This window comes from Lissotriton helveticus, chromosome 1_2, assembly GCF_964261635.1.
Source record: "Lissotriton helveticus chromosome 1_2, aLisHel1.1, whole genome shotgun sequence".
In the NCBI taxonomy this organism is placed as follows: domain Eukaryota; kingdom Metazoa; phylum Chordata; class Amphibia; order Caudata; family Salamandridae; genus Lissotriton; species Lissotriton helveticus.
The window spans coordinates 153,569,461-153,587,096 of NC_136058.1; the positions used below are offsets into that span (position 1 = coordinate 153,569,461).

The 17,636-nt window shown below is 44.0% G+C and overlaps 1 protein-coding gene across 1 annotated transcript in view; it reads left to right on the forward strand.

The window, feature by feature from the left end:
* LDLRAD1 (low density lipoprotein receptor class A domain containing 1) overlaps positions 1–17,636 on the forward strand; it is a 154,503-nt gene that overhangs the window by 17,151 nt on the left and 119,716 nt on the right. Inside the window, exon 2 of the mRNA XM_078670403.1 lies at positions 8,385–8,528. Coding sequence (XP_078526529.1) covers positions 8,385–8,528 — 144 coding nt within the window. The remainder of the gene's footprint in view (positions 1–8,384; positions 8,529–17,636) is intronic.

The following is a 17,636-nucleotide window of genomic DNA, read 5'->3' on the forward strand; positions in this document are numbered from 1 at the left end:
AATCATTACAGTAAAAACGATCAACATATAAAAGCTAAAAACCTTGATACTAAAAGCAACTGTTTATCTTACATAAAATTGAGCGCTGCACCCCTGTGCCAACATGATCGTCCCTCCCCGGAGGTTATAGTCAATGCTGTGTGACCTTGCGTGTTTTTATGAAGTCCCCTTTTGAAGCCTCACTGGATAAACAGAGAATAGTGGCAGCGCCTCTTACATTCCTTTTGGCCCTCGCTGATGTTAGCGCTGTCTTAGACTGGCGGGCTAAGGATGTTTAGGGCCGCTAAGCTTGCTTCCTCCAGATTTGCGGTAACCTTCGCCCGCGTTTTATAACTTTCATTAGCAGCTTTTAGGGCGAGCCTGATTTGATGAGTGAATTTTGCCAGTCTTGCTAGTGTTGTTGTGTTGGTGGTGGATATGCACAAAGCTGACTCTCCGCTGCAAGACTTTTATCCATTCGTAATACAGATTGGACGCAGGAGTCGCCATCGGTCGCTGTTGAAGTTCGGGCAGCAGCATAGGAGATGCCACCAGGATTCCCTTGCTCCGGAATTCCACCCCGACCCTTGCTGGCCTCTCGTCAATCTCTCAAGCCGAGGCAATTAATGCCTGGCTAGCCAGAGGCTGTGACTCTGAAGCTCCCTTGCGCCGTATCTCCACCCGTCGACCCAAGGATTCAAATAGATGGTTTGATGGCAACTTAAAAAAACTTAAATTGACCGTCCGACAAGCAGAGAGACATTGGAGGAAGGACTACTGTCCTTCATTAAAAACCCTCTATCTCTCTGCACTTGCCAAATATAAAACGGCAATCCTTGATGCCAAAACCACCTACTTCTCTACCAAAATCACGTCAGCTGAAAACAAGCCCAGGGAGATTTTCAGCATAGTGAATGATCTAGCCTTCTCTGACAGAGCCTCACCCCAAATTCCTCCATCCCAGTCTTTATGTGCCCAACTCAATTCATATTTCCGAGACAAGATTGTTACCATCAAGGCTAACATCCCTCCCCCTTCATCTGCCTTCATCGACCCTCCCCCTCCGACCGTCCCATGTTGTCTTACCTCTATTCCCCCCCTTACCCAGGAAGCTTTCTTGGAGATTCTCCCTAAGGTTAAATCGGGCTCCCCCGCAGATGTCTGTCCTGCACGCATTCTGCAACAAATCTATTCCTTCTGCCCTGAACCCCCCGTCACTTTCCTGAATAACTCTCTGACCCAGGGAGTCGTGACACCTGCACTCAAATCTGCCATCATAGTGCCCATACTGAAGAAGCCTGGCGCGGACCTATCCATCTCAGCCAATTATCGCCCCATTTCCCTACGGCCCTACTTGGCCAAGGTGCTAGAGCGCCACGTCACCGCGGTACTCAGCGCCCACGTAGAGGCAAATGGGGGACTGGCTTCCCGCCAGGCTGGCTTTCGTCCCAGACACTCGAACGAATCAGTCGTGGTATCGGTCCTAGATAAACTCAGGAAGGGAATGGATCATAACCAACACCAGGCGCTGGTGCTCCTGGATCTCTCCGCCGCTTTTGACACGGTGGACCACAACATCCTCTTGTCCCGTGTCGGGGCGGCCGGAATCCAGGGAACAGCCCTGGTTTGGCTTTCCTCCTTTCTGAGGGACCGTACCCAGGCGGTTCGGCTGGGAGCCTTCACGACCACCTCACTCCCCGTCACCTGTGGTGTCCCCCAGGGCTCTTCCCTTTCTCCTCTACTATTCAACCTTTATATCTCCCCTCTTATTTTCGCTCTTCAGCAGCTGGAGGTCACTGTATTTAATGATGCAGATGACCTCCAGCTCATCTTCGATCTTTCTTCCTCTTCTCGCTCTGTTTCTAATTTTCAGTCCATTATGATTTTCATCAGGGACTGGATGAACCACAACCACCTCAAATTGAACCCGGAGAAGACCGAGTTGGTTCTCACTGGTGGTTCATCCAGTCCCTGGAACCCCCACTTTTGGCCCCCCACTCTTGGTCCCGCCCCTACCCCTTCAGTCACGGTAAAAACACTGGGAGTGAAAATGAACAGTCATCTCACCCTTCACTCCCAAATCAGTTCCGTAGTCTCCTCTTGCTTCCTCACCCTTCGAACAATCCGTACCGTTTCCCGTTTTTTTTCCCCCCAGGCTCTCAAACTGATCATGGCCGCATTGGTAATCTCGCGGCTGGATTATGCCAATGCCCTCTATAATGGCATTCCGGCATACAGCTTACGGAGGCTCCAGGTGGTGCAGAACCACGCGGCCCGGCTTATTTACGGTCTCCCAAGCTACCATCATTCCTCCCCCCTTCTTAGGGAGCTCCACTGGCTGCCTATCAGGGAGCGCTCCCTTTTCAAGACCGCCTGTATGACCTTCCAGGCCCGGCAAGGCACTGCCCCGGCCTTCATTTCCTCGCTGATAAGCGAATATGTCCCCTCCAGAGAGCTCCGGTCCTCCTCCAAAGCTTTCCTCCAAACCCCACGTTTTAAGCGAAAAAAGTGGGGTGGTGCCAATTTTTCTACCTTGGCTCCCACTTTTTGGAATTCTCTGCCTGATCACCTACGTTTTGCCACCCACTATGCCTCTTTTCGAAAAGACCTCAAAACGTTCCTGTTTAGACAGGCCTTCCCTTCATAAACTCGCTTACCCCTGCAATCCTCAGTAATTCGGACCTTTGTTAGCGCCAAGAAACCGCTCGGTGGACGTTGCTCTCTATAAATGTTTTAAATTAGAAATTAGAAGCATAGTCTGCAGTTTGTAGATTCCACCTTGGTGGCCCCATGCAGGGTTGAAATCGGCAATTCCTAGTATAGTTAGCCTCATATAGAGTATTTTGCTTCGGGCCAGTGGAGTAAGAGCCTCACTTAGGTAAGGTTGTACTTTGCCTACTTTGTAGGAGTTGAACAGAGTCCTGGGCACACATATATGATCAAAGGTTAATACATTTGTATGCAATGAAGTGGTCGACACCGGTGGTTTTCTTAATGGATGGTTTTTATGATGATTTTCACGTGAAAAAACAACGCCAGCCGACACGTGTTTCGTCAACAGGTCGATGCCTGTGACTCTTCAGGGCTTAAAGCGCTTGTTGTGAGAATTTAGTGACCGGTGATAATTCCAACCCGGTACACGGGTAATCTGACGCCGGTATGGCCGTCTGGTACTGGGGTAAAGGGGAGAACTACGGCAGGGTACATCCGTAGGGGAGTGGAGCCTGGCGGTTCGAGGTCCACTTCGTTGCTCGCCTCTCGCTGGAGTGTGTAGGAGTTATTCAGAGGGTCTAGGTGGGTGCTTGAACAGAGCGATTTGATGTCCAGATCAAAGGAGGTTTCGCACACTTACTGGTTTATGAATCTTTTCCAAGCATTCAGGGGGATGTCAAGCCGTGGAATGCTGTCTTCCTTGATCTTCAATGTTTTAAGGGTTTTTCCTAGGTTGATGTGCCAGGCCGTGTCTGACCCTTCGAACATTGTTCTCAGGGGGTATTTCAGAGAGTGAATCGGGGCCCTTAGTATCCTTAAGTATAACTTTATAATCTCCCCCTGGCATTTCAGGTCTGGCCTTGCTAAGCCTAGCTCCAGTCTAAGCCTTGCCTTCCTAGCTGACCTTGGGATGTGGAGCACAGCTTTGTATGCCTTTACTTGGGCTGAATTAAGGGCAGCATCCAGTAGCCTGGGGAAGGCCAGGTGACCGTAGCTGATAGCTGGTAGTAGTTTCGCTTTCAGGACAGTTAATATTGGGCCAGCTGACAGGCTAATCAAGTGGAGGCTTAATTGTTTTAATAGGTGTGTGAACTTGCTGGCCTTGGAGCTCAGTTGTTTCAGGTGGGCCTTCTCCTTGCCCCGCTCTGTCAACCAAACACCTAAGTCGTTATATGAGTCCACCGGGTTGATTTGTAGATTGCCCATTAGCCATTGTGTGCTCTTCTTCCGATGGTATGTCCCAAAAATGACCACCTTGTTCTTTCCTTGGTTGACTGTCAGGTTGTTGATATTATTGAAGTTGTTTAAAGCATTTAGGGCCACCCTTGTATGATCCAGTATTGCTGTATCATCGGCGTATTGTAGCACTGGCAACATCACGCTTCCAAGTCTGGGTACTACTAGACTAGCTCCTTTTAGGGCCTCCCCCAGATCTGCTGTGTAGAGGTTGAAGAGGATGGGGGCCAGCATACATCCTTGCTTCAACCCATTCTCTGTGTATGTCTTAATGCCCCCAAAATATGGAACGCCATCCTCCCGCACATCAGAACTATACCGTCCTATGCAGAATTCAAGAGCCAACTCAAATCCTTGTGCCTTATCCGCTCCCTTGGTTGTGGGTAACTTGGATCAGCAAGCGTCCCCAGAATCCATGCGGTAACGTTGAATCCTGTTACCAAGAAGGCCTGCTGTCCGAACTTTTCCTCATTCCAAATTGTCGCTCGCTGATTGCTTTTATTGGTTTTGTATCATGTTGTTCTCTTTTTCATTCCCTCTACTGTAAAGCGCTCTGCTACCTTCGGGTCTTGTTAGCGCTATAGAAAACTTCTAAATAAATAAAATAATAAATAAATAAATAACCCGCACCCAGGTATCTTCGTAGAGAGAACTGATTGCCTTCAACAGGTTTGGTGGAATGCCCCTGTTTTCTAACTTCCACCATAGTCGTTTTCAGACCACTTTATCGAAGGCTGTGCTATAACCAACAAGCCCCTCTGCCAGTTTCATTGTCCTGTAACATTGTCCCAGTGCCAAACAACCCATCCCAATATCATAGAATTGTACTAGTGTCACCATACCATTGTCAATGGTCCTATGTAAGTCTAACTGTCTCATGCTTTTTGTAGTTGTGTGCCAGTGACAGTGATGGACTAATCAATGTCGGTAATAGTGATTCCGTGCCAGGATCAATATCCCCGTGGTTCTGTATCCCTGCTCATGTCAGTGTCTTAGTGTCAGCATCTCCATGTTGGTGTTCCTGTCAGTATTTTTGTACAAGTCGTAGTCCCCCAGTGTCTGTGGCGCCGCCCTTGGCATTTATTTCTCTGTCAGTGTTGGTGCTCTAGTCCCAGTGACCCAGTGGCAGTGTAACACTATTGGTACCCTTGTTTTGTATCATCTATGACCCTATGTCAGTGTTAGCACCTGTGAGTCAGTTTCTGTTGTTCCCCCTGTTTGTGTTCCAGTATTAATGCAAATGTCCCTGTGTCCGATCTACCTGTGTCCCAGTGCCAGCGCTACAGTGTGAGCGTCCCAGTGTCAATATCCCAACGCTAGTACTTCAGTGTCATTGTCCATGTCTCATTGTAAACATCACAATGTCAATGCCCGCGTGTTAGTTTCAGACTCTCTTTGTACCAAGTCAAGGTTACTATGGTAGCAACCCTCAGCATTGTTGCCATACCCAATGTTCATGTTAGTGTCCCAGGGTCAATTTCAATGCCTGTGTCTCTATTCCTGTGTTTCCATTTCAGGTCCTTGTGTTATTATCCCAGCATCAATGTCCGCATGGCAGTATCGTTTGTCAGTAGCCCCTTGTGTTGTACCCATAGGTAGTGCCCTTGTGCCAGTTTTCCCTTTTGTGTTACTTTCCTTGTGTTGTGTCCAAGCTTCTTACGGTCACTATCCTACTCCCTCTATGTCAGTCTCCCATTGTCACTGCTCCATGCCATTGCCTCCACAATAATGCTTGTGTCCTCTGTCAGTGTTCCAGAGTCACTGTACCCAAGTCAATCTCCCCAGGGAAGTGTTGGTGTTCCAATGTCAGTTTTCAAATATCTGTATCCCAGTTGCAGTGTCCTTGAGTAGGGGGTTGCCATGTGATTGCTGGTGCACCGCTGTCAGTGTCCTAGTGTCAATTTATATAAACCATGTCAACATTCCAATATTACTAGCCGCAAATCAAGCGCTTAATTTGAGCCAGTGGTTCCCGATGATCGGCACTGGCACTTAATTTTGAACACCGGCACTTAGTCTGCCACATGGTGGCACTCTTTGTTTAATTTAATGATAAGTACAATAACAGTTATTTATTCATTTAATATACATTAGAAATTACTAATATCTTCCGCCCAGACCATTCTTATAGCTTTGGGAGGCCTGAAATAGTGTAAATTGTCACACTTGTTGGAGGGGGATGGTTAGTAGTTGTGTTGGTACTGTCATTGGCATCTCTGTTAGGGGTAATGGGGTGGTGTAAGCTGCAGTGATCTTCTTGTGAGGTCCCTGGTACTTATTTTGTTTTTACAAATTAAGCTCTGCCCACCATGCCATTGCCACTTCATCAGTATTCTAGTATCTCAGTGTTAATGGCCTTGTGTCAGAGACCTGTCAGTATCCACATGTCAAATAAAAAATACAGTTATAGCACACCCTTAGTTAGTCACAATGAATTATATTCAAACATATATTTCATATAAGAATATGTCATGGCAATATATATCAAAACCTCATAGTCCAAAGGCGAATATAATGTGTCCAAATCACACACATGTTTTCAAGGACTTTCCACCAAATAAATGAAAAAGATCTCCTTTATTTGTGTACCACAAATTCCCAGCAGTTAATGAAGCCAACACGTATTTCGTCTGTACATGTCAGTATTCAGACTTTTTCAAGGCAAACTAGACAACCGAGTCGGGGTTCCAGATCGCAACGAGTCCTTCTTGTAGGTGGTGTCCAAATGAACTCAAAATAATCAAATGCTCTTGGAATATTTGGCGAGTCCACCACTAAATCCAAAGCGTGTTCAATAGAAAAATTCCTGGTTATGGTAATGAGAACATCCACACAAATCATGGCCTGAAGCACCAGTTCTCTCACTGCTGTTGCTGGCAGAGACTGGTTGCGATGTAGAAGCCCGACTTGGTTGTCTAGTTTGCCTTGAAAAAGTCTGAATACTGACATGTACAGACGAAATACGTGTTGGCTTCATTAACTGCTGGGAATTTGTTGTACACAAATAAAGGAGATCTTTTTCATTTATTTTGTGGAAAGTCCTTGAAAACCAGTGTGTAATTTGGACACATTATATTCGCCTTTGGACTCTGAGATTTTGATATATATTGCCTTGACATATTCTTATATGAAATATATGTTTGAATATAACTTATTGTGACTAACTAAGGGTGTGCTATAACGGTATTTTTTTATTTGTTTACGTGCATGTTCTTGTAACTTGCCAACAGCACCATATGGTAGTTGGTGCTCCTGTTTATTCTAGCACCCCAACCTTCTTACATTGTTGTACAAATATTCACGCTTATATTAACCAAAAAATTATACTGCTGCTTTTTCTTCTTGAGGTGCGGTTTATCCCTTTTGGGATTGCTACTACCAATTGTAAACTTTTATAAAGCTTAGTATCCACATGTCAGTACAGTAGTGTTGCATCCCCAGTCAGTTTCCCTGTGTCATTACCTGTGTTTTGTGTCTGTTCTCATATTGTGTCCCAGTGTCACTATCTGTCAGTAACATTGTTTTAGCATCCCTCTTTGAGTCTTCCAGTGAAACTTTCCTATGACAGTGTCCCAGGATTAGGTTTATGCCCTAAGTGAGCGTTCCAGTCTCGCTGTTCCCATGTCCATATTGGTGCTCCTGTTTACGGGTCCTCTAGGTCAGTGTCCTTTTGTGAGTGTGGATTTGCCTGTGACAGTGCTTGTTTACCAATGACCCTGTGTCAGTGAGCCCCTGCTAGTGCCCTCAGATCAGTACCCCTTAAAAGCATTGCCATAGCCAATAGTGCTTGTGTTAGCAGCCCCTCTTTCGGTTTTTTCAATGCTTGTTTTGTTTTGTCAGGGTTTTTGAAAATGTTTATTTTTGGAGAAGCTGCCAGGCCCTTGCTGCAGTGGGAAAAACATTAGCTAAAAACAAAAATATATTTTGGTCTCAAAAAGCATAAATTGTCAGAGTAGTCCATGGCATTGAAGGGAACTATGTTGTGTGTGGATGTGATCATTGTGAAAGGATTGAATACTGTCACTCACATTAAATTTAACCAATGGCTGAAGTGGGTTGAACCACTACCCCAGGGTGTCCTGGGTGTATGCTGTAGTGGGCAGAAGAAAATGTGAATGGCCCAATAGCAGATTGATGGACGAAGAGACCTAGCAGAAAACTCCTACAAGTATATTTTAGATATAATCTTTAGTCAAATCAAAAGATCTTGGCTAACGCCAGACCTCAACATCACTGTTTAACATGATGCTGTGCTCCACTGTGTATATCAAAACTTCTTAAAGCACGAAGGGTGTGGCACGACTAAAAATGCTAACAAAATAAAATTCAATTTCTCAATTCCAATTAGTTTTCTAAGTTGTTTTAAGTTATCTTGCTGGTTCATAACTAGAGAGCAGCTGAGCCCAAATCGCCATTCCTGGGCGTTTCATGCATTAACCCTTTTCTGTTTCTCTTAGAGGACTGTTGCAAGAGCTGCAGCAACCTTGGATGCTGCTCCAGACGATTTATCTGCATCTCTGCAGTGGTGATGCTGGTACTAGCAATTATCGCTGTTGCTATTGGCTGTGCTACTACATTCGGAATTCCGGCGCGAACTCCAGGTCAGAGAAGTGCTCGCTTCCTTACCCATTTACTATGGTTGTATCACCCACATTTCGATTTCACTGTGCATGTTACACACAACGTGCTTTCCTCCTACATTGATAGAAATTGAAACTCAGGGGTGTAACTACCAGTGATGCAGCCGGTGCCATGAACCGGGGCCCACGGGTGGGAAGAGACCCAACTACAACAGCTCCGTGAGCCCTCAGAGGGCACATTAATAATCATGCTGGAGTTCCAGAGCACTAGATAAATAGAGGAGCACTAAAGATGACTTTCAATTTTGTTTTTCTACTGTCACATTTATTGTGCGTTCAAAGACAGTCAAATGTCAGTCTAGTCTTCAACAATTTGCTGCTTATTCTTTTAACATGGAGACTGGGGTTTACTTTTCTTTTTGTTTACTGCAAGGTGTGAAGATCGTGTGAAGTGAAATATGTTAAAATCTTGTTGATGTTGAAGAAAAAGCTGTAGAATGTTGTTTTCTTCTAACACACAGCATTTAAATACTCATAAATAATCTGTACAGATATTTCAAAATAAATAGAGACAGGAATGCAAAAATGAATCTCTTTTTTCTAATTCTAAAGTATGATGGAAACAAAGATTTTAATAGGTTCAAAATACATCAAGACACTTTACTTGGTGATGCACAAATGACAAATCTATGCGCTATAAAGTTTGATCAGTAAATTTGTTCGCTTTTGGAAATTTAGAGGTTATGAAAATGGAAAACATACTGCCTATATATTGTATCTAAAGGAGGCATTAAATAGTGCTAGTCTGTGCCACATTTATTCCATGTCCTTGAAGGATGCTTCCAGTGGCGCTGCAGTACCACACTTTTTTGTGTCTTTGAAGGAAGCTTGAACTGTCTGGTCCTGCAGTACCACACTTGTTTAATGTCTTTGAAGAAAGCTTGCACTGACCTAGCACTACACCATTTGTTCTATGGTTTTGAAGGAAGCTTGCATTGACCGGCCGTGCAGTAGCATACTTGTCCACTGTCTTCAAAAGAAACTTGCACTGGCCCTGCAGTGCCATGTATTTCAGGGAATGTTATAATGCGCTTGACCAGTGCTATCTGTCTTATGTGTCTGAGCTAAATACCCCCTGAATATCTGCTCCCTTTGCTCTATCTATTTCAGTGTGTTTTAGGTCTGACCAAAAGACAGTTTGAGCTTTCTCACAAGTGTCCTGTTTTCTCAAACTTAATATATAATCTTGTGTAGAGAAAATGGGCTTTAAGTAAACCCTCTTCAGTTATTCATCAGACAAGAGTGTTATGCATCCATTAGTCAGCCCTTCATAATAGCATACATATAAATATGCAGTACATCTGACCTCTTTAACCATTTTCTTTGTTGCCAGTGTTTGACTCTGCCCAACGGACAACAACTGGGCAGAGCCAAACACTTTAAGGAGTCAGGTAGTCTGAGTAACAGTACTTTACCTGGCTACTCCGTGTTACTCTTCATTCAGAGAAGTCCGACCTCAAGAGATATTTCCTTAAATTCATCCCCCAGCAGCTCACCTGTAAATGCAGATTAGTCTAATTGCAGGGACAGCTCAATCACACACATCGCTAGTAGCAATGGCAGCAGAGCTGCTGGTATGAGCTCTGCTGCTACTGTTACCGGACCACAACCTTCTTATGCAGAGCACCAGGCATCACTGCTACAAACTTCAAATTGCCACCATCTTGAAACAGTATTTTGCATACTTTATCATTTTCTATTCTTCCAATGAGGCAGACCAGTGTGAAACTTTACTTTTTATTTTTCTTATTGAAGCACATGTCCTTCACATTTATTTGGCATAGTTTGTCTTTCTTTATTTCTTTAGCATATGCTTGCACTACAAGGAAGACCACCACCTTGTTTTCTACAAGGCAAATGGATCTTTTTTTATGCCAAGAAACTTCCCCACAAAAGTCTGCAAATATCAGACTCACATACTAAGTAGTGTTGGTCCAACTGTGGCTGATGGGAGATTAGATAACCTCAGTGGGCATTTAGTCTTCAGTGCATCTTACTTAAAGAACTTTTAATTACACTAGTGGACCGATGTAACAGATATTCACACTGTAGCTCCTCTGCCACCGCCTGACCAAACCTTGCTTCTTCCTATTTACCATTGTACCTGCGTGTGAATAGTGCGCTTTTGTGAGTGCAGAAAAGCCACCATGATGTGTGAGGGCATTGTGAGGTGATATAGCTGTGTGAATGCCGGACTAACACTGTCTTTGTGAGTGTGCTAGAAATTGAACCCTGTGCCTTGTTGAGTACAGAGTGAGGCATATGCCTATGTATGTGCAGTGTGAGGGACATTGCTCTGTGAGGGCATAAGCGTGACTGCGAAGCTCCTACATGTTACGTCTTTGCATGCACTTTACAAGGGCCAAACCTATTGGCTTTGGTAATGCTTTTTAGGATAATGACTTTGTAGAATAGCAGTGCAGGGAGTGGAAATATAATAGTGAGTATGAGATTGACAGTGAGTTTTGATATAACAGATGCAGACTGTCAAAAGAGGTTGAGTAGTGCCGGAGCAAATGACAGACTAAGATATAATTCTAGTGAGGGGGCCCAGATACTTTGCATGCCCTAGGGAACATGGCAACCTAGCTATGCCACCGTGGAAACCTGTTTTCGCTCAGTTTTATATGTTGTCTCTTACAAAACCATTTTGGATGAAAATAAATCTTCATAGGAAATAAAATCTATCTTTCTTTAGAGTACAAATGTGGTGGATTTCCATATCAGTATTGTTGGTACTTGCTGCGACCTCCACGGATTAGTACTCCATCCGAATTAGGAGCAAGGACCAACACCTTTAAACCGCAGAAGAAATCTAGGGATCATCCTGAATGACAAGCTCAAGATGATAGCTCACCTCCTGCTTCCACGTCCTGTGCATGCTGTGACAGACCTTTAAATGGTTGCCTCAGAAGAGAAGACGGACCATCACGCAGCACTCATAACCAGCAGGCTGGACTATGGCAACTCTCTCAACGCCGGAATATCCAAACAACTCCCACATAGACTGCAGACAATCCAGAACCATGCTGCAAGACTGATACTCGGCCTCCCACACCACCCCCACATCACACCACAGCTCAGGAAGCTTCACTGGTTCCCCAGTCACATGCACAGCCAATTGAAACTTCTTACGCACACATACAAAGCCCTACACAACACAGGACAAGAATACCTGAACAGCTGCATATACTTTAACCAACCCACCAGACACCTATTTTTGGACCTGGAAGTTTCCAAGTCACATAGGGTAGCCTGGTACCGAATGGGGAGGTCTAACCCAGAGGCAAAAGTGTTAAGCTTGCGTCTCACCCTCTCAGTAACTCAGTGTCCATCCATCCAAAAATGACATTACACCATAATTTTCTAAAAGTAGAAAAACTTTATCTTTCCTTAAGTTAGTTTTGCTGTTGCACGCAATTTTTCAAATCAATATCTAGACTGTTTTTCTGTAATACCTGTACTTGTAACTATTTGTGAAGGCATAGGTACACCATTCAGGAACAATTCCTCCTTTTCATTTTTAGATTGAAATGACGGAAATTCCTCATAAATTCATTACATTTCCTAAAAGGAAGTAAGTAGCTCTGGGGTTACTTCTGCACACTGGTACCTTGATAAAAAAAAAAATCAAACAGCTGACGGCCTAGTAGGTTAACTGCAGGTCAACATTAAACATCCAATTCTTACATTACATTCAGTTTACATTTGTTGTTAAGAATATAGTTCCGGTTCCCCCTGTAAACAGGTTTGGGCTTCTTGGAAAGGTTTACCCACTTTATGAAGGCAGGTCCTTGAATTAACACAGTCACTCAAGAGGGGTGCTGTTCATTCTAGATTCCTTTTTTTATTTTTTATTTTTTATTTATTTATTTATTTACAATTTTTCTGATAATTCCAGTACAACTTTACAGTACAGATTTTACATATATATAAAATTCAACAGTCATCGCCCAAAAGAAGAATATAAAATACACAAAAGAAAAAAAACAAAGTAACCCAGGAGGAAGCGTAAAAAGACACATCGTATATTTTTAATTCTCCCTATTCTTCCACTGCTCAATGGGTAACCAGATCCTACCCCCCAGTGCCCTAGACCTTCTACCTTTCCTATCATAGATAGCTTTCTCCAAATTATATGTGGAGAGTAGCCTTGCTATCCATGTCTGAAATGTCGGTGCCGATTTATCAATCCAGGCTCTTGCAATAATAATCCTAAAAACTGCCGTAACCATAAACATAAATTCTGGATATACATTATTATCTCCTATACTAATACCTAACATTATCAACTCATCCGTTAATTTGGTCTTTAACCCCAGAGATCTCTCCAGAAATTCCTCTATTGCCAATTTTAAAGTGTAAAGTTGTGGGCATTGTGCAAACATATGAGTAATATTGGCGCTTGTTGAGTTGCAGCGTGGGCAAGTCATTCCAGGGCTCCCCCCTCACTGGGCAATTCTAGCAGGTGTATGGTACAACGAGGAGACTGTCTTATAGTGTTGAGTTTGTAGCGTTGCTGAGCACAAGACAGTTCGGCCTAGGTCTAATGAGGCTTGAAGAGCTTCAGGATGGGCCCTTACTTGTTCCACCCATTTATTGCCATATTTTTCTCTATCATCTGTTTTATATTCCTGTAATTCTGCGTACAATTGTCTAATCGTGCACTGTAGACTACTCCCTAGATAGTCCATTATCCTACAATTTGTCAATCCTGCTGTCCCACCCCGTTTTATTTGAAAGTAGCTCCTCACTTGTAAGTATTCCCTGATATTCTAAATTTGTTTTGGATATCCTGGAACAGTAAGAACCCTCCTTTTACATCCAACAAGTCTCCTAATTTCTTAATCCCCCTGCCATCCCACTCTTTCATGACTGCATCCCTGAAAATCTCTGCAGGAAGCTCATTGTTCGTATACAGCCTCAGGTATCTATTATCCCTCCCCAATCCTAACTTTTTATTAATTGCCCTCCAGATTTTATATACAGCGCGCAAAGTCTTGAACCTCGTGTGTTTAAAATAGGCAAAATCCACTGTCGTTACTAAGGCATTCTCTGCCGCCTTTCCCAAGATTGCTTCGTAGACGTTCTCTTGACCCGATCTCTCACCCTGCTGGTCACTTCCTCCTAATAACCCTTTAGAATATTGGAGAGCTGCCGCCCAATAATAAAATCTAAAGTCCGGTGCCCCCCAGCCTCCCTTCTCTCTTGATAGTGTCAAAAATCGATATGCTCTACGTGTCTTCCCCTGTGCCCAAATTAATCTATTCACTGTTGATTCTATTCTATCAAACCATGTGCCATCAAAGTATAAGGGAATTGCTCTAAAAATATATAAAAATTTTGGAAAAGTAACCATTTTAATAAAATTAATACGTCCCATTAGTGTCAAATGTAGATTATTGACTCTCTCCATATTTCTTTTAACCTTCCCTAAAAGTGGTTCCATGTTAATCTCTATTAGGTTCTCTAAGTCCGCAGTCACCCTGACTCCCAAGTACATTGCTTCTGAGACTACTCTTGTATCTTCAAATATTGTATATCTATTCTGCACTACCTGTGTCTTTCCTCTATTTATTAAATACCCTGAGACCGCTCCGAAATTCCTTGCCTCTTGTTCTATTTCAGTCAGTGCCCCCTCCGGTGCTGGTGTTGTAATAGCCACGTCATCCGCGTAGGCAAATAATTTGTAATCCTTCTCATGCAGTCTGACTGGGGGGATCCTATTATTATGTGTGAGCCTTCTTAAAAACGGGTCCAGATATATGGCAAATAGTAAAGGCGAGGCTGGACAGCCCTGCCTAGTCCCTCGTCTAATCTGTACTGCCTTCGTATAGGATTTATTAATTCTTATCCTGGCTAAGGGTTGTTTATAAAGTGCCTGGATTGCTGTTATATATCCATTGCCTATACCTGCCCATTCCATGGCTTTCCAGAGATAGTCCCAGGAGACCCTGTCGAAGGCCTTCTCGGCATCCAAAAAAATAGCCGCGACAGGGTCTCCTGCAGCCTCCGCTGCATCTAAGATGGTGATCATCTGCCTAGTATGTTGGGTAGTCCCTTTGCCTGGGATAAAGCCATGTTGTGCTGGGGATACCACCCCCTCTATAACCTTGCTCAACCTATTAGCCAGTGATTTAGAAAATATCTTTGCATCCGCATTTAGTAACGTTATTGGCCTATATGAGCCTGGTTCCGTTGGGGGTTTGTCCTTTTTAAGTATTACTATGATATCCGCACCGGCCCAAGATTGTGGGACTATTCTACCCCCCTGTGCCATACAAAAAATTGCCCACATGTCCTTAGCTAGCACATCCCAAAAGGTCTTATAGAACTCTGCAGGTATCTGATCTTGACCTGTTGCTTTGCCAGAGGGGAGGCTGAATGCCGCGTCCCTTACCTCCTGGACTGTTAGCTGCAAATCTAACTTATCTCTCTCCTCCGTGCTTAACCCTACCTGTGGTACCTGTGACAGATATTCCATAATCCCTGTCTCTAGATTTGCGTTGTTTGTGTCTTGCTCGTATAAGATCTCGTAAAACCTTCTAAACTCCTCCTGTACCTCCTCTACCTTATTAACAATTGTACATGTACTATCCTTAATTTCTTTTATCTCCCCTGCTGCTAGTGTTTGTCTGGTCCTAATTGCCAGGAGGTGTCCCACCCTCTCATTAAATTCGTAGCATTTTTCTTTTTTTGCTAGATAATTCCCTGCTGTTTTCTGCGCCAATGTAGCGCCTGCATCTGCCTTCCGTACTTCCAAGGCCAGCAAGATCTGCTCAATAGGTTCTTGCCTACCTATTGCAGCCACTAGGCCCTCTTCTAGGTCCACCAGAGCTCTAATCTTCTCTTCCATCTTCTCCTTTTCCTTCTTACTTCTTAGCAATGTATAACTTAATGTCTCCCCCCTCACTCCCGCTTTAAAAGTGTCCCATACCATATCCGCTGAAGCTGAGTACCTATTCATGTCCCAGAATTGTGTTATCCATTCCTGCATCCTTGTAATATATTCCTTCTCCTTCAACAACCCCCGTTCAAATGTCCATGTGGTTGTTGACCTATCCTTATTTTTAGCCACTGACATACTTAGAACCAGCGGATTATGGTCTGACACTATTCTGGGAAGACGTTCTATTGTGGCTCCACCTACAAGTGAACTAGATATAAAGAAGTAATCCAGTCTGGCAATCGTTTTATGTGGGGCTGAATAGAAAGTACTTCCTGTACCTATTGGATTTTTTTCCGCCCACATGTCCACCAGAGCATTATGTCGGACAAGATTTTGTACTGCTTTGTATGTCTTTTTTTTCCTCCCTCGGTATCTACCCCCACCCCTGTCAGTTAGGCCATCCAAACCATTGATGTTAAAATCCCCACAGCATACCATAGGTTCTGGCCACAGTGCTAATTCTCCATCCATAAATTCAATTAACTCAGGTTCATCTTCAGTTGACCCATACAATGAAGTAAGTGTGAATCTTCCAGCCATAGTTTCCATATCCAGCACCACCCATCTCCCAGCTCGATCCTCCTTTTTCTTTTTAATTTTTACAGTGCCTTTCCTAGCCAAGATCGCCACTCCCTTACTTCTCCCTTCCTGTCCTGTATAAGCAAGAACCTCAAATCCCATTTGATCCAGCATAAACTTGTCTTTGCCGGCCACATGCGTCTCCTGTAAACAAATTATGTCAATTCTCCAGAATCGAAGCAATGCAGCTAGCTTTTGTCTTTTCTCTCCATTATTTAGTCCACAAATGTTAATCGTGATTACCCTGACTGCCATTTACTCATGCTTAATTTTGCCATCTTTTCAAATGCCATCTTGAAATTATCCAGCCGCTTTCTCTCTCCCTTTTGCATTTTAAGAATCTGTACTGTATTTCTACACCAACCATCACCTGTGCCAATCTCCCCCCCACTACCCCCCCCTTCGCCCCCCCCCACTAACCCCCCCTTTGCCCCCCCTCCTCCCCCTCCCACTCTGCTGTCCCACCCCCCCTGCTACAGGCAAATAGGTCACAACTGACCTATGCGTGACCACTGAGCGTTGTAGTGTCGCCCCCCTCTCCTTCCCTCAACTCTCCTTCACCCATTGTTACTCCCAAAAACCAGGCTCATTAAGCTGATTATTTTTCTCCCATCAACCTTCTCATTTTTCTCTCTTTGTAATTTCCCTTTTACTTCTTCCTAGCTCCTCCTTGTTCTGTTAATTCTGCCAAAAATTCCCCCGCCTTGATCTCTGAAAAGAACATTCTTGTTCGACCTGCAGAAATAACTTTTAGCTTTGCCGGGAACATTAAGTAAGCCTCTGCCCCTTGTCTCTGAAATGCTGCAATCAATTGCCTGAGTCTCCACCGCCTCTCAACTGTTACATGGCAGAAGTCTGGTCTAGCAAAAAATGTTATTCCTTCGACAGTCTTCCTAGAGTCTGGTCTGGCTTTCTCCATCAGTTCTTGTCTTGCTAGAAAGTTTCCAAAAAACACTAGCATGGCCCTTGGAAGCGCATCTGTACCCCCGTCTCGCCTTTTCTTTATTGAAAGTGGAAACCTATGGGCTCTCTGTACTTCTTGCTCCCATTGCCATTGCACCTCCGGGAAGGCCCCTTTTAACAGATTGATAACGAAACCTCTGGAGTCTGGCGTTATTACGCCTCTGGCGATTTTCCAAATCTTCCACCTTCCATTGTAGATCCTCCACAATCTTTGTCTGCTCCCCTCTAGATGTCTGCCAGTCTGTGACTTCATCCTCTAGTCTTCCAGTTCTCTCTTCAACTCCTAAGACTCTCTCCTCAACTTCCTCAAATGTTTTGTTTATTTTCCTGATTGAGGCTTGAATTTTTTTGGTATCATGCCTAGCTCTCCGACTTTCAGCTCTGGCTTCTGTTTGCATCTGTTTTAATGTGGCAAACATTATATCCAATTTTCCTCCTTCGCTTTGAACCTCTTGTCCATCCTCTTTATACATACTAGAGGTGGCAGAGTAATCCCATAGCAGTTTCTTATGTGTGCTCAGGGGCGAGCCTGCCCTTCTAGATACCATCTTGCGCCTTTTTTGAGTGCCTCTCCCCCT